This window comes from Vipera ursinii (genome assembly GCF_947247035.1).
Source record: "Vipera ursinii genome assembly, chromosome: 1".
Classification (NCBI taxonomy): domain Eukaryota; kingdom Metazoa; phylum Chordata; class Lepidosauria; order Squamata; family Viperidae; genus Vipera; species Vipera ursinii.
In genome coordinates this window covers 195,784,835-195,810,263 of record NC_139512.1, presented here as the reverse complement: position 1 = coordinate 195,810,263, position 25,429 = coordinate 195,784,835, and the positions used below count along the sequence as shown (strand labels likewise).

At 40.7% G+C, this 25,429-nt stretch overlaps 1 protein-coding gene and 2 long non-coding RNA genes across 5 annotated transcripts in view; 1 reads left to right on the top strand and 2 right to left on the bottom strand.

Annotated features, from left to right (window-relative positions):
* SERTAD2 (SERTA domain containing 2) overlaps positions 1-4,688 on the top strand; it is a 34,563-nt gene extending 29,875 nt beyond the window's left edge. For both annotated transcript variants that reach the window (XM_083357278.1, XM_083357279.1), the window contains exon 2: positions 3,540-4,688. In XM_083357278.1, coding sequence (XP_083213404.1) covers positions 3,544-4,503 — 960 coding nt within the window. In that variant the 5' untranslated portion in view covers positions 3,540-3,543 and the 3' untranslated portion in view covers positions 4,504-4,688. The remainder of the gene's footprint in view (positions 1-3,539) is intronic.
* The window catches only part of LOC310637035, a 28,110-nt gene extending 23,360 nt beyond the window's left edge, over positions 1-4,750 (bottom strand). For both annotated transcript variants that reach the window (XR_014491854.1, XR_014491855.1), the window contains exon 1: positions 4,680-4,750. This is a non-coding gene — a long non-coding RNA (uncharacterized lncRNA). The remainder of the gene's footprint in view (positions 1-4,679) is intronic.
* An 8,159-nt stretch (positions 4,751-12,909) lies between these two features.
* LOC310637043 lies at positions 12,910-22,680 on the bottom strand. The gene is made up of 3 exons (XR_014491858.1): positions 22,622-22,680; positions 13,018-13,092; positions 12,910-12,923 (listed from the first exon to the last, which is right to left on the bottom strand). It is a non-coding gene; the product is annotated as an uncharacterized lncRNA (long non-coding RNA).
* Positions 22,681-25,429: the final 2,749 nt, after the last annotated feature.

The following is a 25,429-nucleotide window of genomic DNA, read 5'->3' as shown; positions in this document are numbered from 1 at the left end:
AATCAGTACTGTCATATCTTAATGCCGTCCTAGTCTAAAATGTCTTAGGTTTATAAAGTAGATTTTTGGTTCTCTAACCTGTGAAGCTTGTTATTACTCTACTGGGTGAACAGAGCATGAACAAGCCAGTCCATATCTATAACTGACACTATTTTTGATTTCTAAAAATATTAAGATTGTAGGAATATTATGTTGTATGAATTTGCTTAAATGATAGAATCTTGAGAACTTTTTTTCATATACCATAACAGTTGTAAAATATGTTCAACACCTAGAGCTTCTCTCTGTGTTGGGCCCAGATCTTTGGAATGGATGTTAATTTTTTATTTCTTATTTCAATTGTATTGACTCAGCTTTTTGCATGTTTTAATTTATAAATTGCTTTGTGAAGAGTTTTTAATGGAAAAGAAGCCTATAGACAGTCTCAACAAAGTTAATAGTACTAAAAATATTACAGTTGAGTTACAGTACCCCTATTATTTTTTCCCTCTACTTGCAATATACCTTTTGTATTTCTTATATGTTATCAGGTTCGCAGTTTCATAATTATTTTCATTTCTATTCTACGTGTGGGTGTGTGCAGTTGAAGGAATGCTTTGTGCGTGCTTGTATTTTCTGCTTTGGAATAATTCCAGAGAGAACTTTTACAGCTGCAGTTCCAAGGTTGAGGTACCTTATTCAGTTGAGATAGGGTTTTTTTAAAAGAAAATTCATAGCCCAGGGGTTCTAGCTGTGATAGTTGGAGCTTAAGAAACATTCCACCACATATGAAGTAGGCAGCTGTATTTTAGATGGGAAAGCAACTCAGGGTCCACCTAGGCAGGTAGGCAAGTACCGTAATTCAGAATCATGCATGGTTTATGCCTTTTAAGTTCCAATAGAAAAGAATGTCTGTAGCACAGGGTTGAACTGTGAAGTTCTTGATGCTTTCTGAGCTTGATTGTGTTCGTTACCTGGCTAGGAAATGTTGTCACTGCTCTAGCATTTTTGAGGTGGATCACTTGGTTAGGGTGGGTGGTTTTATGATAGATTTTTGTGTTTCTAATTTGCCACCATTTCCTCTGCTGATGAGGATATCCAGGAAGGGTAGTGTGGACTTCAACTCTCAATTCTGGGAGTTGAAGTCCAGGAGTCATAAAAGAGCCAAGGTTTGCCTACCCCTGTCCTAAGGTATTCCTCTGATTTATTAATATATTTGCATATCAAACTGAAAGTAGATAGTGAAGCAGGGGATGAGAAGGTCCATGATTCTGGGTATTAAGATCTTACCGTTTTTTATTAGATTGGGTATGTTACATGGTACTGCTGCTATGGATTCTTTCATTGTTTCTGGGGTGTTACCCCAACTTCTAGCACTGAAAATGCTACCTAGCTGGATGATGAAATGTATGTACAAAACTCGACGACCAAACTCAAAGAATACCAAGGACTCCACAGCCTTTTAAGTCATGAGGCATTGTGTACTTGTTATAAACCTACTATTAAACACCTGCTGGTTATGGGTGTTGTGGTACAAAGCAGATAGAGGCACCTGCTTACCGGTCCCTGTAAGCTTTTAACAGACTACAACACAGTCCTCTTTTTGTGCGCTATATACAAAAGAACATGAAGAACCTAAAATCCCCAGGTAACTCCTAGTGTGGTAACCTGCGTGTCCAGTAATAGTTTAGAATTAATTCAGCGATGGGCGTTCACACGGATTGTTTTTGAGGTGCCTGTTGTTTCATGCGACATCCTTGCCATTTCCCCCAGTATTCGACGTCCTGAGTTACGGGCTAGGGAGGGGCATAGGGAGTCAGTCCTTCGGTATCATGGGACATTGATAGGCAGTTTTAGCAGAGCCAGGCTAGAAAAAGAAACCCCATTCCACAATCATCAGAGAGAAACTCCAGCTGTCTTAATGGAAACCAGGTTCAGCCCAGCATTCTCTCTGTAACTCTCGGAGCTGGAAAATTCCTTCACTTTATACGAGCAATTTGTTAAAGACTTGATGGGAGGAATACAGAACGGGCCAGGCCTGGAACCTTCAAGGCTATTTTACACTCACACTGTAGCTGGCTCTGACATGTGGCCATAATGTGAAAGGCATTTCCTGCTCTTGCTCTTGTGTGATCTTCCAGAAAACCACCAATTCAGATGGACTCTCAAATTTCATTTGCATTTCAGGATTTGAACTGCTTGAGCGTTTCTGCTCTTGCGAGGGTCACAGGAGTGTGGTTTTTAATTAGCAAATTATTTATTAATACATTGACATCACTGACTGATACAATAGTTAAGAGTGCCATTGTATTAAAGCTGTGGCGGCGCAGGGGTTAGAATGCAGTATTGCAGACTAATTCAGCTCACTGCCAGGAGTTCGATCCTTGCCAGCTTAAAGTCGACTCAGCCTTCCATCCTTCTGAAGTTAGTAAAATGGGGACCCAGATTGTTGGGGTGAATATGCTGACTCTGTAAACCACTTAGAGAGGGCTGTGAAGCGGTATATAAGTGCTTTTATGGTTGCTAGTATATTTAGTGACCTCCTGGATGGGTGTGTCTTTTCTACTTACCCCTTGAAGGCAATTTATTGGGGAGAGGGAGGATATGGTAAGGAAGGAGAAGCTAAAGCAAATGGTAGAGAAGCCCTAAAGTTATAAGTAGCCCTTGAAAATATGGGTTGTCACCTTCAAAACATGTTGCTAAATGGCTACTTTAATGTTTAATGTTATTTAATTTAAAGAGGACAATTATTAACTGGGTTAGGAAGTAATCTTCATAGGAAACCAAGTCTTATTTTTTGTCATGGCCCTTTCTGTGGTTTTGGAGTGCAGCCTTCAATACATCATTCAAAAGCCAAGTTTAAACACTAATTTAAATAAATAAATAATAATAATGAATCTTCATACTAAAGCCCAAAAAGGAAGCAGTTATACATTTTCTTTTTCTTCGACATCCCATTTACACCTTCTTCTCTACATACCTTTCATATATTCCTATTTCTTCCTGCTTGGCAGGCTTTCAGAAAAAAAGATCAGCTTTTGTTAAATTGCTTGGTAGCGAAGGGATCTGAAATGCAGGGTGAGTTACCCATCTCTGACCATGTGATCTTTTTTTTTAATGTGCTATGAGTTAGAATAAGAGTCCTGATGAATTGGAATATAAAGTCTTAGGACTGGTCTGAGATAAAAATGTGCAGGATTACTGTTACTCTGTTAATAATATGATGCTTTTGCATCTATATCATCAACCAGTTTTTGTGAGATTACAATCTTGGTTCAGTTTCCAGTTCACTATTTGGTTGCAGTTGACAGGTAGATTAAATAGTCAATGACTTTTTTTGAAGGCAAGATAAATAGATTGACAATACTTGGATTTGTTTTCTTTGTGTCTTCTCAAGATGATTGCGAGCCAACTTCCTATATCTGGTTTTCTCCAATATGTTGGGGCTACAGCTCAAGCGAAAAATATCTAAAGGCTTCACGTTGGAATAGACTGAACTACAGTGCCTATAATTCTGGGGGAGAGTACTATCCTAGTCAATATTTCTCTTCTTTTTTCAGATATATGTTGGGGAAAGGAGGAAAACGGAAGTTTGATGAGCATGAAGATGGGCTGGAAGGCAAAGTGGTGTCTCCTACCGATGGTCCATCTAAGGTGTCTTACACCTTACAGCGCCAGACTATCTTCAACATTTCCCTTATGAAACTTTATAACCACAGGCCCTTAACAGAGCCAAGCCTGCAAAAGACCGTTTTAATCAACAACATGTTGAGGCGGATCCAAGAGGAGCTCAAACAGGAAGGCAGCTTGAGGCCTATGTTCCTCACCCCATCACAGCCTACAGATCCTCTTGGAGATAACTTTCGAGAAGCTCAGCCTGCCTTTAGCCATCTGGCCTCTCCGCCAGTCCACCCCACTGACTTAGCAAGCCCTACACCACTGGAGTCTTGCCTCACCCCTGCCTCTCTGCTTGAGGATGACACTTTTTGCACTTCCCAGACTATCTCATTAGATGGTCCTCCAAAATTACCACCTCCAACGATCCAACCAGTAAAGGACAGCTTCTCCTCAGCCTTGGATGAAATTGAGGAACTCTGTCCAACACCTACCTCCGCTGAGGCAGTAGTAACTACAGCAGCAGCAGATACAAATGCACCAGATAACTCTAAGGAGAATTCCAGTGAATCCAGCATTCAAAAGCCTGAGGGTATACAGGAGAACAGAATGAGTGAGCCTAAACTCATGGACTCATTACCTGGCAATTTTGAGATCACAACTTCTACAGGTTTTCTTACAGACTTGACCCTGGATGATATTCTCTTTGCAGACATTGATACGTCTATGTATGATTTTGACCCTTGCACATCCTCTACAGGGGCTGCCTCAAAAATGGCTCCTGTCTCCGCAGATGACCTCCTCAAAACTCTGGCACCCTACAGTACCCAGCCAGTAACCCCCAATCAGCCTTTCAAAATGGACCTTACAGAACTGGATCACATTATGGAGGTGCTTGTTGGGTCATAGATAGATAGCAACTTTTTAAACGCACCAGTATAAACCCTTGGTAGTATTTTCACAAGGCCCCCTCTCCTTCCAAGCCTACCAAGAAACACACAGACACACACAAATATGCACGCACGCAAATACACACATCACTGTGCATGCGTCTTTGCTTGTCTTTTTTTTTTTAAGGATCATACTTGTTTTTGCTTCAAGCAGAGTTGGAGTGCCTTCATTCACGTATGACCACTTTTAATGTATTTCTGAAAGTGGTTCCTCAAGGGAGACCTGAAATCCTAATATAGGAAGAAAATGCATATTGTAAAACATAAATATGTTTGACAAAAAATGTAAAAGCTAAGCACAAGGATTATGTTGGGAAAAAGCTGTAAATTGCATGTGCATATTTGTCTATTTTTTCTATAAGTTTTATTGCAAGAGGTTAAAATATTATTTAGATAATTGCAGTACCTTTTTGACATTTTAGCACTGTCTAGGTTGACTTAGCAATCCAGCCTTTTTAGAGGTATTAACGATTCCTCTTTAAATGTTGCATTTACATGGCTCTTTAGAAACTGCTACCCAAATTTATTTTATATTTTTGTATAGATTCTGCAATTTATGATATTGGATTTTTTTCTTAGAAAAAAAGAAAAAGAAACAAAACAAAATGCTGTTTGTACTCACATACACACAAAAAAGGAAATAGTTATTTTGGTAGGATTTGCTCACCCCATTCCTGCATATACCTTCTGTTGTACAAGAACTGCTTGTAGTTTTATACAGACTTGTAGTGTTTTATATGCATATAATGGTGCAAAGAGAAGTTTGGATCAAATCAGTCTGCAGCTGGCCTCCCTGAATCCAGACACCCATGCTTGAAGGAAAAGACCAAGGGCTCTTCCCTTAAAAGTTTCACAGATATTTACTCCCTGCTGCCTACTACTGTGATTAACAAAAACCTTAGAGCCATGTATATTCCAACACTGATGTCAAACAGTTGGCAAGAAATAGCTGTGAAACTTTATTCTGATGAAACTCCCTTGTTCTCCCTTCCCTCACTCCGAAAGGATCAAGAAATAAAAATATATTCCCTCAAACCAAGCTTTCTTAAAACTTGCAAAGCAGATTCCATTCTTCCTCTGACAGAGTAGAGTGTCCTTACGTCTGTTGAGCTCAACTTTCTAATATTTTACAGCTTTCCTAGTGAGAAAGTTGTGTTCCTGGAAATAGCTTTCTTTTGGGTGAGTGCAGTTGACAAGAGTGCCCCGTTCAGATTCGAAACCATAGAAATGGGTGAGCTTTGGTGTACTTTACTCTGTCTTGAGGTATTACCATAGTAACGGCATCTAGTTTTAGAGAGTCACAATTTTAGGCAGTTACCAGTTTTAAGGAGAAGCATGCTGTGGCTGTAGCAGATTGTTTTGTTTGATTGTTTTGGGTTTTTATTTTGTTTAAAGCCTTGAGAGTAAGTTGTGTTGAAATCAGTGGAGATTCCTTCCAAGAAACTTGAGTTTAGGATCAGGAGTGGGAAAAGGCCCTTTGTCTCTGTGACAGTGTAGTAATTCTAATGTACCTGAGTTCTTCTAATCATTCTTACGATTATTCTTGCCCTTTGCTTGGAACGTTAATATTCTTATTCACTCTGTTGGCAAGTGCTGAAAAAAAAAGTCTAACTTCAGTATTACCGCAGTGAAATCATCTCTTATCAGCACTGGATGGACTCACTCAAGTATCCATTGCTCTTAAAACTGGAGCTAGTTGTGCTTTGAACACTTGGTATCTTTTGCGGTGGGGTGGGGTTGGTTTCCTGATTCAACTCTGTTCCTTGCTTTATACTTTATAATGGCCTGTTTGACAATGTATTGAAACTGCAGTCTTCTATGCATGTTTCCTCCCCACTTAAGTCGTCTCATTTCTGCACCTGTTGCAATTTTCTCTCTCTCTCTCTGTTCATTGTGATGTACATTTGTGTTAAAGAAAACTTGCAATGTTATCATGCCTGTTGCCGAGATTGCTATGGCGTATTAATTTTAAATGGTACTTAATTGAGTGCAGGTTACAAACTATACTGTTGATATGCATATGGCTTCTTTAGGAATAACGTTTATATTTATTTAAGAAAATTTAAATTATGTTTATGTAATTTGGCAATATTCAGTTGGTTCTGCTTACTTCTTGTCATGGATTTCTTAAAAATTGGGTCTTTTCTGCCTTTAAGATGGCAGCTTTATAAACTGGCACTTTAGAACGGGCCATATATATTTATTTAAAATGCATGTAATTTATTATATATAATCCACACACAAAGTTTTTCATTTGTGTCCAAACTATCTGGGTAATTAGGGTGCTGCATGCCTGCACTAAATATGCCATGCCAAATTATCAACTAAATCCTAATATGTTAATCAGATTTTGCTATCTTTCTTGAAAAAGTTTTATTTCATTTAAATGCAAAATGCCCTTAACAAAGATCTCTTCTCTTTTGTTAGTCTGGTAATCACTAGGAATATCGCTGGTACTGTATAAAACAATGATTACAATTTCATTAGGAATTTGTGGATTTGAGAAGATGAGGTCTTTCAAATCTGGGCTGCAGAAATCCAAAATGCCACTAAACTGTAGCAAATACATCGAAAAAATTCTTTGCTTCTACCTTTTGGTTATCCAGATCTTTGCAGAACTAGATATGGTGGTCAGATATGGTAGAAAAGATGAAATAAGATGCTTGCTGATGTGCTACTAGCCAAGGAGGATAATCTTGGGTGTAGATATCTGCAATGCTAGAAAACACTCAATTTAGTTTTAATCACTTAATCAGGATGGCAGCATCCCAAGCCTTTGCTGGAACAGTCTAGGTTTAGATTAAAATTAAAATGTCAAGGAAAAAAGCAAACAAGATTTACCATTGTCAAAATCTGATTTTACACGTAATCCAGAAACAATACTTTCCTTTTTGGACGAGGTAATAGAGTATGTAAACAAGTTCCACATGTTGGGCAGAAGTTCAAATTAACACCATTTTAGAAAAAAACAGTAGGCTTGTTTTCCAAATGCTAACCTTGCCATACAGAGCAAAGGCATTTGAAATGTTGAGCAGAAATCAGTCCTACGCAACATTATATGATGCAAATGAGTATGATTGTGGCAGATAGTGCATCCACCCAATAGAATTAGATACCCCAGTATGATGAGTGCCTCACAGATATACCAATTTTAAACACTTCTGTCTCTATAATATAACCTTCCCCCTGCCCCCCCTCCCCATAAAGGATCAGAACTCACCGGACTACAAATTATTCTTTTCCCCACTCTCCAAATTCCATCTTGAATGCTGGGGACGTTTTTAATGATAGAAAACATGCAATGAAATGACAAGAAGAAAGCAGAATTAAAAAGAGCTGTTTGAATTTGAAGTGATTTTTTTTTCCATTTTGTTTCTCGTAAGTTATTTATTCCATTTTATTTTTCTTTTGTAAATATATTTATTTTATTGTGAAGCTAACAGCATCTGGGTTGTAACATGTACAGAATGTATGGTAGGAATGTATTCTCTTGTAGGAATGTGAAATCCATACAAGAGGGAACTGAAAGTTAGATTTGGAGATGTATTATCTGGGTTCTGTTCAGAATACATGTCATTCATCAGATCTCTCTCCCGCCTCTCCTGCTTTTCTCTACTGAGAGTCACTTTGATTCTATAGGACATGCAAAAAACAAAAAGAAAAAAAAAGAATTACAAACTTTTGTTATACAAATCAAACTTTGGTATCGCTGGGTATTTCAAATGGGCCAGATCCTAGTTCAGACAGCCATATACAGCTTTGGTTTCAATGGGACTTTGTTGCATAATGTCTACTCAGGAGTAAGCTTCACTGAGTTTAATTAAACTTACTCCTGAATAAGCCCGTACAGAATTTCAGTCTTAAAAGGCCTAAAGTGGTATATTCTCACTCTGGTGGCTGGAACGGAATAAGGTTTCATGTTAGCCTAAGTATATATGTTTGCTGATGGATAAAGGAAGAGTGTTTAAGATTTCTCTTCCTTCAAAATTGCACAGAAGCAGCGTGCACCACACAAGATTCATCCTAGAGAGACTGGGCAGAGCAAGCTGGCTTCTTGCAATGGAAGAATGATGTAAGGTGAAAGCAGCTTCCTGACCGAACAGTTCAATTGCTTTGGCAACCTGAGCTTCACATCACAGCAATCTATTTTTCCCCCCAGAGTTTCAGTTCGAGTTGCTAGTGCTTAAAACCAGGAATTTTTAAGCGGGGGAGGGGCTGCCAACTTAACCAACTTAAGGTAAGATTAGCCTTTACACATAAGTGTGCCTTTTCTTCTGCAGAGACAGAGTGTAAAGTGGCATAACACAACCTGTTTCAAAAATGCATATTTATAATTTGTCCCTATTTGTCCCTTCAAATGGATTATGCATAAGTAGCTGTTTAAAGAGCACTGTTGAAAGTGACCTGTTGTAGATCAAATATGGCAAATGTACAGTGCGCTATTGTATGCATTAACACGTGCATCCAGTACCATGTCCTGATGAGGCTTCTCAGGAGAAAACAGCAGTGCAGAAAACAGTAAAAGAGAGAAAGTGTGGAATTCCATGACAAAGTTGATTTTTTAGGTCTGAGTAGAGCTAGCTGTAGGACACAATTTGCAATAACTCCTTGTCTGCTAGCTACTACATAGCTTTCAGATTAACTCTCCTAGACTTATGAAATTGAACAAGGAAGCCTCTAGGAGCAACATTGTAGAAGTTAATGTGGGACAAAATCTGTGAAAGAATATGTTCATCTGATCGAAAATCAACAAAGCATTTGCATTCACATTTCTGCTGGGTTTTGCAACTATGAATGCCCAGATAGGTGACCAAAAAGTAGCTTTGTTGGTGCAAATGCTTATCCCAAATTTCCAAGGATTAATAAGGGCCTCATAATAGGTATAGTGAGCCATGCTGAAAGCGCTAACAAGTTTTGAGGAAGACTGTCCTATTGGTTTCAAAGAGAGATCCTTGTTTCCGCTTTTTAAGATCGTTTCTTCAGCACAGAGGCAAATCTGACCTTAACAACCTCCACCTTTCCTAGGGAAGAGTTTCTAGACATGCGCAAACGGACCTTAAGACCCTGGGTAAAATGCTGCAGGGGAGTCATTTCAGTCGGTGGAATGAAGAATGTTTGACAGGCTGGATGAACTGACTCGAAGCCCCGGAGTCACTTCTCCCACCCTCCTTCAGAACATCAACTATGCTGGGAAGCAAGGCTGAAGGTCTAGCCTGGCCTTGGCTACAGCGAGCAGACTCTCCAGCAGGCAGTGTTTAGGATTCTCGGACAGAATTGTGGGCATTCTGTAGACCAGGGGTCTTCAAACTTGGCCCTTTTATGACTTGTGGACTTCAACTCCCAGAATTCCTCAGCCAGGTACGCCTGGGGCATGCCTGGCTGAGGAATTCTGGGAGTTGAAGTCCACAAGTCATAAAAGGGCCAAGTTTGAAGACCCCTGCTGTAGATGGTGCCAAGGAAAGTGCCCCGAAGTCCCTCTTCCTTCTCAGTTACTTGCAGGAGAGAGACTTCCCACATGGAAATTGTTGCCACCAAAGTTACTCTTCCGGCTAGTTGCTCTGCTTTACAGTGAGAGACAGAATTAAGGCTGCCTTTTCAGAGAAGCCAGGATGAGAATAAATTGTACCATGTGATTTTCTCCCCCCCGCCCCGCCCGATTGTCTTGTAGAACCTGACTTGTGAATCTAAAGTTTACAGTTCGATAACAACCATGAGCAAATGGACGTGCGCCCTCCTATAATGGCTCATTGGATCTAGAATGTAATTGTGATTGTTAGAAAAAGAAAACCCAAGACCTTGCTTTTATTAATATGCTTATAAAAGTGTCTGAATTTTTTTATTTTTATTTTTTTGGCGTGGGGGGGAGGACTTCCGCTCATTTTATAGTCTTTTTTTTTCAATGTTAAAAATAATTCTAATGCTGATTTTGGGGTTGTTTTTTTTTTTGTAAGCTAAAATCTTGCAGATGCTTAACATTGTAACAACAGACAAGACTCTCTTAAAGCAGAGATTTCAGGGGAGGGGGAAGAGAAAGATGTAAAAATGAGGATATATTTGGTGCATGGTTGTTTTAAAACAAGGCTTGTTTTGTCCCAAACGCTGGTATTTTCTCCCTGTGCCCCCCCCTTCCTATCCCGCGACAGACCTTAGAGCTGTGCCTTTTCTATGCAATATTACAGACATATACATCTGAAACCAGATTACTGTATTCACTTGTAGGTATGGGCTGTAATAATAATAAAAATGGGCAAATTACATGGAAATGAGCAGTCTTACTTTTGTAGTTTTATATTATACAATAAACAGTTTAAAAAGAAGCCTAGTTGTCTTGCTTCAGTTTTTTTTTTAATAGGAGTCCTCAACTCCAAATTGCACAGAAATGGAAAAGAATGAGTGAAAATGAAGGGTAAAAATTCTCTATTTGGGGGCAGAAGGAATAGTAGACCGAGACATATTTGGTACTTTGTTTTTTCAATCTGAGAAATGGGGAGAAACCCCCCCCCATACATTTGCTTTGGCATTCGAAGAAAATACTATCCATTATTCGACTGTTGATGGTTTTTGAACACGGGTAAGATAAAAGTTGGATTCCACCTGTTCATCCTGTAATTCCTGTGATATGCCAAAGATCCACTAGCAAATGTGCAATATTGTTTTTCAGGCAGTGTTTTCTATATTAACCTGCTGTTCCCACATGAGATATAACTCTACAGAGCTAGACGGCCAATTCAACAGAAGATTATAGAGTGAGGCTTTTATTCAAGATTCCTGTCACTGTAGATCAGAGGTGGTGAACTACAGTATGGCTCCTTTATCAATTGTGGACTTCAACTCCCAGAATTCTAGAGCCAGCATGGCTGACTAAGGAATTCTAGGACTTGGAAGTCCACAAGTCATAAAAGGGCCACACCTCTGATCTGGATCATCCATCCAGGGTAAGTGATCGTTTGTATATGGAGCAGACACACCACTGTCCAGTCTCAGCTGCATTTATTTCTCGAGCAATATTTAGGGGATATCATTTCATATTAATCATCTAATCATGACAAATTAAAAATGATGAATCCAGCAAGGCAATAGTTAAATCTATGGGTTTTTTTTAAGCTCCTTGCTCCTTGTCTACCAACACCCTTGCTGAATGTGGTTTTTTAGAAGAATTAAAGATGAAGAGGGAAATAAGACCTCCCAAGGAAAATAGTTCTCATTGTCATCCTAAACTACCCCAGAATCTCAAAATAGGCTGAATTCATACTGCTGAAATGTGGGCATTTTATAGAGGCCCCAAATTGAATGCTGAAGGGCCACAGGTCAATCCTGGTTATTTCTTTCTGCACTATTGGTAAGATATTTCCAAGTGTTAAATGACAATTTATATTGCAGTTTTGAATGGTTATTGTAGTTTTTGCTGAGATTTTTCTTGAGTCTCAATTTATGTTAATATTCAGAAAGCTAAGGAAATTTAAATTAAACTCTGAATCAGTCACCTTCACGTGCAATAACTTGCACCAATGGTCTAGGAGAAAATAAGGTGGGCAAAGGAAAAAAAAGGGTCTCTGAAGTTGGTGAAATAATGCAAAACCTTATAGAGGTCTGCTAAATTTGAGGCAATTCCTTCCCTGAGTAACTCTAGGAGAGGTCTTTGTGGAATAAAGAGGTTTGCTCATGTAAGAAAACCTAAAACATACATATCAAAGCTGATAATGGAAAGATGCTCTGTTTGTGATTGCACAGATAGAGGTGTCATTTCTAGCCACGAGTCACCAAGGCTAGAAAATCTCAACACAAAATCTGGTTTTTAGGTTTGTGCCTAGATATCCAGGGCAATCTGAAATCATGCTCCCACACTTTTCAAACTTTTGCATTTGAGGTTGTTTTGGTCCAGAATCTGGTTCTTTGTGTTCATCAAAAAACAAAAAACTCTCTCTCTCTCTCTCTCTCTCACACACACACACACACACAGAAAGTTTTTTTCTTGAGACAGTTTTAGGAAAAGATTTCTGAATAGAGCAAGCCCCCAGTACAATTTACAAGTTATAGCAGGTGAAGGCCATTTCCCCACTGCTGGCTAAACTGCACCATAATATCTTCTTTGTGTCAGCAAAAACTATGCACTCATAAATTTGGTTTTCTGGATCACTTGAGTTGGGAGGGATTGTTTGCCAAATTGTGTTTTTCTGATTTGTGGGTGTGCCAGAATATCTTTTTTTTTAACCACTTCTCTCTTCTGCTGCAGTCACCCTTTTCCTTCAGCAACTTCAGCGGTGAGCAGGAATTATTCAAAAATGCTACAAGAAGGAAAAGCAGGACTCCCTTATCCACACCATTTCCAATTTACCTTTGTGCCATTTCATCTTCCAGATTTCTTTCATCTCTTCTCCACTGTAGAAGCAACTGTGAGTTTATGCAGGCCAAAAGATTTGAACATTCAACTGGAAGGCACAGTTGCCAACACCGTGTCTGGAAAGCCACTGACCTGGATCAGTGTCAGGGTCCAGGTAGCTTGCTTTCCTTGTACAGGCCTCATCTCTACACTTTCTGGAGTAAGTGGCTGTGATTGTAGGTTGTATAGGTAGAAGGAGAGAATAAGAGAAACAGGAATAGGTGGGGAAAGATAACAGCTTCTGAGCAGGTAAACTGATTTATTTCAAAAGGGCTGGCCGGGATATCCCGGGACCAAGTCCTAAATAGGAGGGCAAACACTGAGAAATTGGTATAGGAGATGTCAATTAGTCTCTGAAAGGGGGCATGACCATACTTTGAATATGGCTAACAAGAGCTGTGGTGGCGTACTGGTTAGAATGTAGTATTGCAGGCTAATTCTGCTGACTGCTAGGAGTTCGATCCTGACTGGTTCAAGGTAGACTCAGCCTTCCATCCTTCTGAGGTGGGTAAAATGAGAAACCAGATTGTTGGGGGCAATATGCTGACTCTGTAAACTGCTTAGAGAGGGCTGTAAAGTGCCATGAAGCACTATATAAGTCTAAGTGCTATTGCTATTGCTAACATTCAGACGTAGGCCACCTGATTTTTTGCAGCAGCAGCAAATAAGGCTATTAAGTAGCATAGCTATAACATAAGTTACCTTTCTGAGGCTTAGTAAAAACTAATGTCTAATTAATGTGCTTCATTAAGCACAAAACTCTCTCAATTCAGAATATGAAGTTTAATTTTGGTTTAATTCTGGGTTGGGGCCTGTGATCAAGGGGGATATCTGGGTTGCTAGAACCTATTGGTGTTGATTTGCTTTGAGAGGAAATGCATTCATTATATACTGGCCATGTCTCTAAATGAAAAGGCAGCTTCTCTTTGGAGAATTATAACCATAAGGTCAAATTAGCAAAGTTATGTGCTCCACAAATGGACCTCTCATCTCTTTGCATTCCCCAAAGAAAATCATGGAATTTCTCAGAGAAAAAGCAGATATATGACGTTTCAAATAAAATCAATAAGATCATTTCTGAAATTGGTACAATTTGGGCCTGCAGTCCTGAGGAATAGTTCCCTCCTTCTGCCACACCATTTTCTCAGTGAAAATTTCCCCCCTTCTCGGCTGTCCTACACAGAGACGTCGCATTCTGAATCCTTCTTTCCTGCATGCCAGGCACTTTTCCAATTGGTCTATTCCTTTGCTCAGTGGACTGCTGGTTCCCACTATTCATTTAAGACTGGTTTCTTTTCCTCTTACTTTAACCCTGGGTTTTCAAAATGATGTCCAGGAGGGTACAAAAATATCCATAGTCATATTTTGGGTTTCCCCCAGGCACCTTGCCGCAGGTGACAAAGCTGATGAGTATACAGGTAATCCTTGAGATAGAACCGGCCACTTAACAGCCATTCCAAGTTACAACAGACCTTCCAAAATCTACACACAACCTATTCCAAAGTTAAAGCAACTGCAGCGTCCCCATGGTCATTCGCCCTTATGACTGACGGCAGGGCTGCTGCAATTCTCCCTGCCTCTCTCCCAAAACTTACTGCAACATACCCCACAATACATTGGGAGACTGCAAACTATAAAAGTAGCTGGCATATCCGCAAGGAATCGTGGGAGCACTGAAAATGGCAGCTGCTTCCAGGAGGCACGGGAGAAGGCCCCAAATGCTCCCCGGTCCCGTTGGAGCTGAATGTTAAGAGAGCGGGGGGGGGGGGAACTGCAGCATCTCTGTGGTCGATCATAAGGGAGACCCTGTAATGCTAACTAATGCTTAGTTAACAACCTGTTGCATTCATTTAACCGTGGCATCAAGAAGAGCAGGGGGAGGGACTTGTTAAACAAGGCTGTCTTAACAGTTGTAACACTTGTGACCATAATGGGCAGGTTTCATTACCATTCATAGGTTGAGGACTACCTGTATGTTGCATAGCAGAGCCCCGGTTTCCAAACACACCCTTCCTAGAAACACCTGTAGGGCCCAAAGGGTCCCATAAGTGTTCTGAGGAAATATAAATGCAGCCCAGGGTTTTATTTGTAAATGGGCCAGTTGCCCAGGAAAGAAGTGTCACATGGAGTGTCCTGCAGCAGAGGAGACCACAAAGGGTGACATGTAGCCTTCAGAGAAAACAACACATGGAAACTGGTCATGACTTCCATGGAAGCACTCAATTTTATAAAAGGCCATTACAACTAACCATTTGGTGAGGGTGACCGAGGGCTCTCAAAATTCTAAAGGGGTCTACAAAAACAGTAGGGAAGGCCTGCTTTTATAAGATTAGAGAGATATAACTTATTTTAGCATATTAGTCATTGAAAAAACACCCTCTTTTCTCAAGCTTGCCCAGGTCTTAAAACAGTTCATTTCCCAGCCTCTTTTATATCGCCAGCCTGGAAGCATGGAAATTTTAGTGTCCAAATTCTTCATTTCTAAAATAAGGGTAGATGCTTTTGTTTTAAACTTTATGTAATGTAACAGAAGGCCTTAGGATAACATAACAGAGACTTGCAACAGCAATTTCCCACTGATAAAACCAACTGATAGACATTCAAAATATAATGCTAAATCACAGGATTGCATAATTATCAATACAGCTGCTAATTTATTCCTATATTGTTCCCAATTCCTTCCTATGTTGTCTACTATTACTGATTGGCTGTCAGTGAGAAACCTATTCAGTAAGCTATTTAATGTTTTGTTTGGGGGGGTTGGGGGGGGAAGAACCACACAAATGAAATAGTGGCATGTAATCCACTGTTGTGTGTTTGCTGCCTTGTTACTATATTAACAAGGCCTTCACTATGAGTTTGTCTTAAACAATATATGATCAAATTCCAGATTTGAGAGTAGAATGTATGTTTCTTACTGGCTAAAGAATCTTTAGTAATCTTAGAAAAATAAGTGTAGAAGTCTAGAAGGAGAGATACAATAAATTTTAAAAGAAAATGTTTAGAAGACAAGACAATGTCTCCATTCATACTGCTTTCAGTTTGATTGATTGATTAAATCAATCAAATATATTTAGGAGTAAGTCCTGCTACGCAATTCCTCTCCATTTACCTGGGAATAAGGCACATGAAACTTACTTCTGATAGGCATTTGTACGTAGTGTACAATATAGTATATTCTTAGTAGCAATATGTAAGTCAGCTATATTTACTGTTCAGCTCACTTACTGAAGCATTACTGTGGTATTAGTGTAATTATCCAAGCATCTAGATCATCTCCAAAACAAATAATCAACTGGAAAAGCAACTCTGTTTATGCATGTTTGCATGCATGCATGTACAAGTAGTAGAAGATTAGCAATTAGAAGCAGATCATATTTATAAGTCAACTGGCTGCAGCATTAGAATTCAAAAGAGCCAAGTGGGATCCTGCCAAGATGTTATCCTAGTTTCCTCCTAAAACTACATGATCAGGAGCACAACGTGCCCAGTGGTTTCATAGCAATAATCCTTAGGAGACTGGAATTTTACCATAATATTCAGTAATCTACATCTTTGACAATCCGTACAACGGAAATTCAACAGTTTCCTTGCCTCTTAATATCTGACTATAGGTAACATCTACGATACGCTGCCTGTGTGCTTTCAAGGCTACTTTGAGATTGACCATGCCAAAATCTTATAAAGTTCCAGGCTATACAGTAGTTCTGTTACAAGATGGTGACTTGATAATAAAGTCTACTGAAATCAAAGGCGGATTATCTGTGAGATTTGAAATTAGTGGTGCTAGGATTTCCTTTTGTCCAATTGTATCACACATAACAGAATTTTTACATTTGAACCCATCATATGATAGAAAAAACCAATTATTTCTTCAGGAATGCAGAAAATTATATGTAATAAGAACAGCTTAAAAATAACTTCATCAGTTCCTGAATAAATCTATAACTCATTTCTAGTGACTTCCTTAGTCTAGAAAAGTGTTTCTAAAACATTCTGCAGTCATAGACCACTAAATCATCATTAAAAAAAAGTGGGAGGGCACCCAATTAAACAAATACCTCCCTTGTACATTTTTGGCAAATAAGCCTATACTTATGGTCAGGGTGCAGAGGGCCAGGGAGTCAGAGCGATATAAGCAATATTGGAATGTTGCTGGATTGAGACGCGAGTTCTGCCCGTTTTCTATGCGCACTGTTACACTGCATCTAAAGGGCAGAACTTGTGGCAAAACACGGCAACACTGACAAATCATTCTAACCAAAGCAGCAAGCCCATGTGGATGTCACAGGTTATCATGGTATCTGTGAATGTCTTCCCTTCCCTTCCATTTTACAAGGCCTTTTAATGCTAAATATTACATCAATAATTTTAATTCAGAATTGAATACTGATTTGACAAGTAAATTCTTTTATGTGTCCCATGTTTTTGTTGGTAATGAATGCTCTGGTATAATACTGACCAGATACAGCAGAAGTACAGGATTCTCTCTCTCACACACACACCCCACCCACAAATGAAATCTCCTTTTTAGATGATCGTGATTGTGTTCCCTTCCATCTAGTATAGTACCGGTAGTTGCAGACCTGGCGTCAGCAAGCCCACTCAAGAACTGTTAGCTACTGTCAGTTTTCTGAATGTCAGTAAGTCAACTGTTGTTGGGCAGAAAGATTTAATTTAATTTAATTTAATTTATTGAGATTTTTATACCGCCCTTCTCCCAAAGGGACTCAGGGCGGTTCACAGGGCATAAATATAAACACCAATACAAACATTAAAAAATAATTAAATTAATGCCCAAGTTAAAACCAGAATACTAAAACAAACCAATAAAAAACCCAAGTACCCCCATCAGGCCAGACCCGCTAGTTCAAATAAATGGGTCTTCAACCCGCGACGGAAGGATCGGAGGTCTGATGCCATCCGGAGCTCGACCGGCAGTTGATTCCATAACGCCGGAGCACCCACAGAGAAGGCCCTCCCCCTGGGGGCCACCAGTCGACATTCCTTGACAGGAGGCACCCTGAGGAGGCCCACTCTGTGGGCGCGCACAGGGCGGAGGGGAGTCGACGCCGGCAGCAGGTGGTCCTCGAGGTATCGCGGACCCATGCCATGTAGGGACTTAAAGATCATAACCAAAACCTTGAACCTTACCTGGAAGACAACTGGCAACCAATGCAGCTCACGGAGCAAAGGTGTAACATGGGAGTACCGGGAAACTCCCAAGACAACTCTCGCGGCCGCATTCTGTACCAGTTGGAGCCTCCGAGTAGTCTTCAAAGGAAGTCCCATGTAGAGAGCGTTACAGTAGTCTAGGCGAGAGGTCACGAGCGCATGAGTGACCGTACACAAGGCCTCCCGATCCAGATAGGGCCGCAACTGGCGCACCAGGCGAACCTGGGCAAAAGCCCCCCTAGTCACGGCCACTATGTGATCCTCCAAAGTGAGTCGTGAATCTAGGAGGACTCCCAAGTTGCGAGCCCTATCCACAGGGGGTAAAAGCTCACCCCCCATAGAAAGAGGTGGAACATCCCAGGTGTCTCGGGAAGCCGGAATGTACAGCCACTCAGTCTTGTCAGGGTTGAGTTGAAGTCTGTTCCTCCCCATCCAGACCCGAACCGCCTCCAGGCAATGGGACATCACAGCGAGGGCATCACTGGGGTGGTTTGGGGTCGAAATAAAAAGTTGGGTATCATCAGCATATTGATGATACCCAACTCCAAAACCACGAATGATCTCACCCAGCGGCTTCATATAGATGTTGAACAGGAGAGGCGAGAGGACCGACCCCTGAGGAACTCCACAAGCGAGAGTCCTAGGGGTCGACCTCTGCCCCCCTGCCAACACCGACTGTGAGCGTCCCAGGAGATAGGAGGAGAACCACTGAAAAACCGTGCCTCCCACTCCCAATCCCCTGAGACGCTGCAGCAGGATACCATGCTTGATGCTTGATCCATGCTCTCTAAACAGATCAGTTCTGTCTCCAGGGCAATCCACGGTGTCTTCTTGCTTCTTGGATCTTGATGTTGCTCGTCCCAAGGGAGGCTTCCCCTCTTCTCTCTAAGGGCCCCCTCGCCTTCCTTCTTGCCTTGCTTTCCTCTTCAGTCATCCCCAGCATTTGCTGTACATGGATGCAGCTGTTTCGCCCTCCCACTGCTTCCTGGCCTGAGGGAACCAGGCGAGGCCTAAGTGTGGGTGGCAGAGCATGACAAAAATTCATAACAAGAGAAAGATGCGAAGGTCTCCTCTGCTGACAGCAGTATGGGAGTGGCAGGCTACAGCAAGGCTCCAGTTGAGATTTCTTACCCAGGGTGACCCATTTCCCCAGCAGCCTCAGAGTTTCTCACCATTATGAGTATCTTGCACCATGGTTAAAAAACCTGAGCTACACAATAATGATTGTTTGGCTTCAGACCCACGGAAACTTTGCAAAGCATCCAATTAATTATATGAACACATCCGTATAATTTGGGGGGTAGCAACATGGGATTAATTTGACCCTGTCTTCTTCTGAGGGTTTTGTTTTTGTTCTTAACTTTACAGTCTAGTGTTTATAGAGATTTCTTAGTGGTCTCCATTCTAAGTATTAACCTAGTCCAATCCTGCATAGCTTTTTCATGACCAGCTAAGTTGGCTAGGTGCTGCCATCTGCTGTGACAGGAATGATATTCTTTCTACAGCTGCTTACAGTGTAAAAGTATTATGGAGGAAATGTACATAAAGTGCCTTCTCAATTAGAATCATCCAAGGTGTACCCGAGTCTTGATTCTGAGGAAAAACTTTGATGCAGCTAGGGGTTTACATACAAACAGAAATGAACTCTAAAGCTGTTCACATAACTTTTTGATTCTGCAATTGTTTTGCCTTATGCAGAATTTATTGGGTCCTGGAGAACATTTTCCCATTCTAAATGACCTGCTGCTTCTTTTAATACACGCACACACCAAAACATACACAAGGATAAGAGTGCTGGCAATCCAGATCAGGCAGCCCTAAGGAAGATGTAAAGAACTGAATCTCTGACTCTGTCTTTTGATTTCTAATGTAATCCACCTGGAAGAGCCTTTATATTGACTGAAAAGGGACACAAAGTTTCAGTTGTCTCTTTCTGAAGTTATAGGAAAAATTTAGCTGCAGACTCAGATGAATAGCACTGGAGGTTTAGCAATGATGGTTCTGCAAGCCTGGGATCACATAAATTTGGCTTATTTCTATAAACACTGGGCTGGGGTTGATTTTAAGATTTTTATAGTAGTTCTCTCCTCCATTCACTCCATTATAATAAGAAGAGAGAGAAAGAAAAGGTCTTGGTAATTTCTGTAACTCCAGAAACAATATTATAGTCAATGCTTTTTTTGTAAAAGAAAAAGGTGCTGGAACTCACATGTGTCATACAACCCGCCTTGCCTACCCTACAAGGTTCTATCCAAAAAAGGTGCCGGAACTCCGTTCTGAGCATTCTATGAGAAAAAAAGGCCTGATTATAGTGCAGTGTTCCTCAACCTTAGCAACTTTAAGATATATGGATTCAACTCTGAGAATTCCTCAGCTAGCATTCTGGGGACTAAAGTTCAGAAAAACTACAATATTGCCATAATTATATGAAGATTTTACAGGCTGCAATATTTCTTATATTACATAGGTACCTAGAAAAGCACAAATTCCTCACCCGCCTTCCGTAATTCTTGTACCCTCCAGATTTTCTTTCTCCTTCTCCTTCATTTGTGACATTCTAAACAGCATTTTAAACAGGCATTTGTTCTGAGTTGATGATAACTGGGTAACCATTTCCTAATTAAATTATACTGGTTAAGGATTGATAGATTCTTTATTTTGTATTTCTGAACCACCCAGAGAGGATTGATTAGCATATAAAAAATTGTAAACAAACAAACAAACAAATGAAAAAACCTAAGAGAGGGTATAGACCAGGTCACCATCCTTAGGCACACCTGTGACATATGCAGTCTTTCTCGCAAACCATGAAGACAATGGTCATCAGTTCTGATATATTTTGGCCGGTATATCACTGAAAGCCCACTTTTATCCCAAACATATTCAGCATATTCTGTGCAAGGTACAATCTCTCCTTCAGATATTATTTTGCAAGCTGACATATCGTTGCCTGCATCTGACTAATGAGGAAATAAATGGAGTGTCCTGAGCCACACTCACAAACGCAATGTAAGATATTGTGGAAACAAAGAAGGTTGCATGAATGGGAAGATACAGTGAATTAAGTGGTGTAAGATAATTATGTTACGGTTCCTTTCTGTTTTCTTGTTTCACATCTCTTAGGTTTTTGACTTACCATTTGTTATTCCTTTTCTGCATTCTCCATAAGTCTTATACGCCCAGTCGTCTTATATGCCAGAAAATATGGTAGTGTTCATTCTCTCTCTCTCTCTCTCTCTCTCTCTCTCTCTCTCTCTCTCTCTCTGTGTGTGTGTGTGTGTGTGTGTGTGTATGCTTCATAACATTCTGTTTGACCTTTTTATGTATGGGTTGGATTATATTTTCATTAGGGAACTATGCAGATGGCTTGAAAATCATATTCTAAGAATGCTCGTGAATGATTCCTTATTAAACTATAGAGGGAAATGTTATGGGGTGCCATGAAGTTCATTCCTAAACCCCTCTACTCTTGAACCTTTTCATTAAGGACTTGAAAGAATAGAGGCATTGCCAATGGCACAAAATTGATTGGGATAGAAAATAGCAAGAAATAAGAAAACACATTCAGAATTGCCTTTATAGGTGGGCATAAAATAATAGTACAAAATTGAATAGAGAAAAATGCAAATTCTTCTCTTAAGAAACAGATAACCAGGCCACAGGGACTAGGAGGTGATTTTAACTTTGCAACAATAGTTGATCATAGGCTAAATATGAGTCAGCAGTGTGGCATGGCTGCTACTGCCATTTTATTGCATTATTGCATTGCATTATTATTGGCAGATTACAAAACGTTTTATGGTAAAATTCAAGGTTGGGTTCCCCCTTGTACTTAACTATTGTACAAACGAGTCTTAGCGACATCTTTTTTTTCCTGCTATAACACTGCCTTAATTTAACCTCCAGCATATGTAAGATGCCTTAAGTCAGGGGTGTCAAACTCAATTTCATTGAGGGCCGCATCAGCATTGCGGTTGCCCTCAGGGGGCCGGGTGGGTATGGCCAGGGTGGGCGTGGCTAGAGTGCGTATTGCCTACTGGGTGGGCGTGGCCAGCTCTGCATCGTTCGCATCAAGGGTGCCTATAGGGACCCGGGCAGGAGTGGGACAGATCTGAGGGTCTCTGGCAGAAGGAGAGTCTCTGGGCCAGGGCCAAGGCAGTGGGGGCCGTTCCCTCACTGTTTCCAGGATGGCTTCGCGGGCCGCATGAAAGCACTTCGCGGGCCAGATCCGGCCCCCGGGCCTTGTGTTTGACATGTCTGCCTTAAGTTGTATGTAGTCTGTAATGAAATTTTCCTTCTTATTTTGACACTGCCTAGCACAGCCTCGAGATGTGTAAAATATATTATATGGGAGGCAAACTCAAGTGACCAAGAGTGGCACTTCTAATATGGGCATGCTCCCTTCTTACTCCATGGTGCTATTCTGCTGTTGCTTCCCAGAAGCACTAAACATTGCACGAGCCTATCAGAATTGCGCAATGCCACTAGGCCATTCGGTTGGCAGCCCTGCGGGGGTAATTACATTGTGGCTGTTACCAGTTCACTGCAAGTCAGAAATGTTGGGAACAATGAAGAGATGGGACCAAGCCTAGCATTGCTTTTGCAGCCCAGCATGGAAGAATATGGATTTGTTATCTGCACAAAGAAAGAATGGTAGACAGCAATCACAGTAAAAATGCATCTGACTCAGATCTCGTGATTCCGATCTTGTCTTCAAACTTTACTGCACTTGAGTCACCACAAAGTGTGGTGTTACAGGGAGGACACAGGAAAGACCCTAGAAGTAATGGAGTCTAAAGCCAAACTTCCTCATTTCTGCTGCAGCACCATGATTGGTAGCTTTCCCACCAACCGATTATGTGCCAAAGAAGGGAAGGCAACAATCCAGAAGAGCAATTTTACTCATTATGAAACAAAACTCAGGGAGCCCCATTTGGCAGCGAGCCAGAAATTAAATGAGGGTGGGGCTTGGTAATGGAAGCTCCAATTTTTAGTTACTGTGGTTTTTAATTAACCAAAGGCTGGGCAGATTCAGTGGGAAAGAGATCTGTGCATATTGGTTTGTTTAAACTTGAGAACATGGTTGGATCTTTGTTTAGCCAGACGGAACATGGCTGGATTTTTCAAGAACCTGAAGGAATGTCACAGGAAAAAAACACCAAAACCTATTTGCAGTCCTTCCAAAAGGCAAGGTGTGAAAGAATGGTCAGAAGTTCCTGGAAGGCTGTTTCTATGGAAGCTGAAGAAAAACATTCTCTGAGTGACAGCAGTTTCAAGAGGATTCCCCTTGAATTCCCTTTGGCTGTATATGATAAAGAAGTTGGACCGCCATCTTTTGGGGACGTAGGGATGGGACTAAATGGGCCCTTCCAGCCCTATGAGTAGCAGGGTGAAATTATGATTTTAGACAAGATAACAGGCCAAAATTTCTTCCTCTTTTCATGTACACCATTTCCCATTTTTTTTAACCTTTAAGCATACTATGATTATTCTTTTGTTATAGTCTTTAGCAGCGCTACCCAAACAAAGACTACTGTATATTCTTTTACTTGGTATTCCTTTGTTCTGCAGAACACCATCTCATGGTCCAAGGCAGTGATGGCGAACCTTTTAGAGACCGAGTGCCCAAACGGCAACCCAAAACCCACTTATGTATCGTTGGGTGCTGGGTGGGCTTGGCCCATTGGGTGGGCGTGGCTGCGGTGGTAACGGCAGACTGGGTGGGACTAAAAAGTTCAACCAATCAATTCCAAGTTTGCGAGATCTTTTTTTTCCCCCCGTGAGAAGTTGAAATTGATTGATCAAACCTTTTTTTTTGCACACAGCGGTGGAGGCCTAAAACGAAAAGGATTTATAAAACCCAGCTGAAGGCCTAGGACTGGGCCGACGGCGTGTGTGCCCACAGAGAAGGCTCTGTGTGCCACCTGTGGCACACGTGCCATAGGTTCGCCACCATGGGTCCAAGGCAAAAGACTAATCTTTACATTGGCAGGGGCCTGAGAAAGGCCCAAGAACTCTGCTGGAAAGAGAGCTGGCGATAGCCCTACGTTTCAGCCCACAGCATCAAACCTGTTGAGCTGGCTTTTCCAATGATGCCAGCATTCCCACTTTAATAACTGGGAGGGGACAGACCAGCCCCAATGGCTGCTCTCATGGGGTTTGGTTGCCTTGCTGGTTTAATCTGGTTTAATTGAAGACTGAGCCTTTAAGTCACTGCGAGGGGGGGGAGAGGGGGGACGATAGAAAGCAACCCTGTGAGATCGTCAAGGACCAGCCCTCACATCCAATTGCCTTGGTTGAAATGTAAATCTTTCAAACAGCCATAAATAAGCAAAGGAAAGGGGAAGCACGAACAATATCCTCATCAAGGCAGTGTCCAAAATATAAAACCTGAAAACAAGATAATACATGTCTAGTCTAATACTTTGGGAATTCCCAGTATTTTTCATCCCAGCATGAATATCTTATTCACAGAGTCCCTCTGTGAGGGAGATGGATGATTTTAAAATGTAATCAATAAATTAAATAAATTCAACCTGCCTCCAGAGGTGGTCAATGCTCCAACACTGGAGGTTTTTAAGAAGAGACTGGACAGCCATTTGCCTGAGCAGGGGGGTTGGACTTGATGACCTCCAAGGTCCCTTCCAACTTCTTCTTCTTCTTCTTCTTCTTCTTCTTCTTCTTCTTCTTCTTCTTCTTCTTCTTCTTCTTCTTCTTCTTCTTCTTCTTCTTCTTCTTCTTCTTCTTATTATTATTATTATTATTATTATTATTATTATTATTATTATTATTGAAACAGCTTGCTCCTGCTTAGTTTTGCCGTATTGCCCAAGCTTAGGTTTCTGAAATTCTGTGACTATGTATTGCTCTAAATTGAAACGAGCAGCGTAAATGAAGACCAGCACTATCTTTTAAAACTGAAATACTGTACATGTAATTTTAATTCCAATCTACATCAAATTACTGATGTTTGGTCGCAAACAAAACTTTTCCTTTGTTTTGTTTGAACTCAACTGAAATGTAACTTTGTTTTTCTGATGTAGACTTGCTCTCTTTGGGTAACTCATAGTACTTCCTTGGATGGGAGAAGAGAGATGGATATTCCATAATTTCAGTTGAATTCAAGGAATTGTATTTTCTGAGTGGAATTTAGGATTTGAAGGCAAAAAACTGCTTCCAAGCGCAACTGTTTTGACTCACTGCATCATTTCCTAACTGAAGGGTCGCACAACCCCATTTTTATTTTTTTATTTATTAAATTATCTGCTTACTATTTCTCATTAGGGAACCCCCTAATGAAAGCAGTTTTTAAATCTATTTATTTATTTAT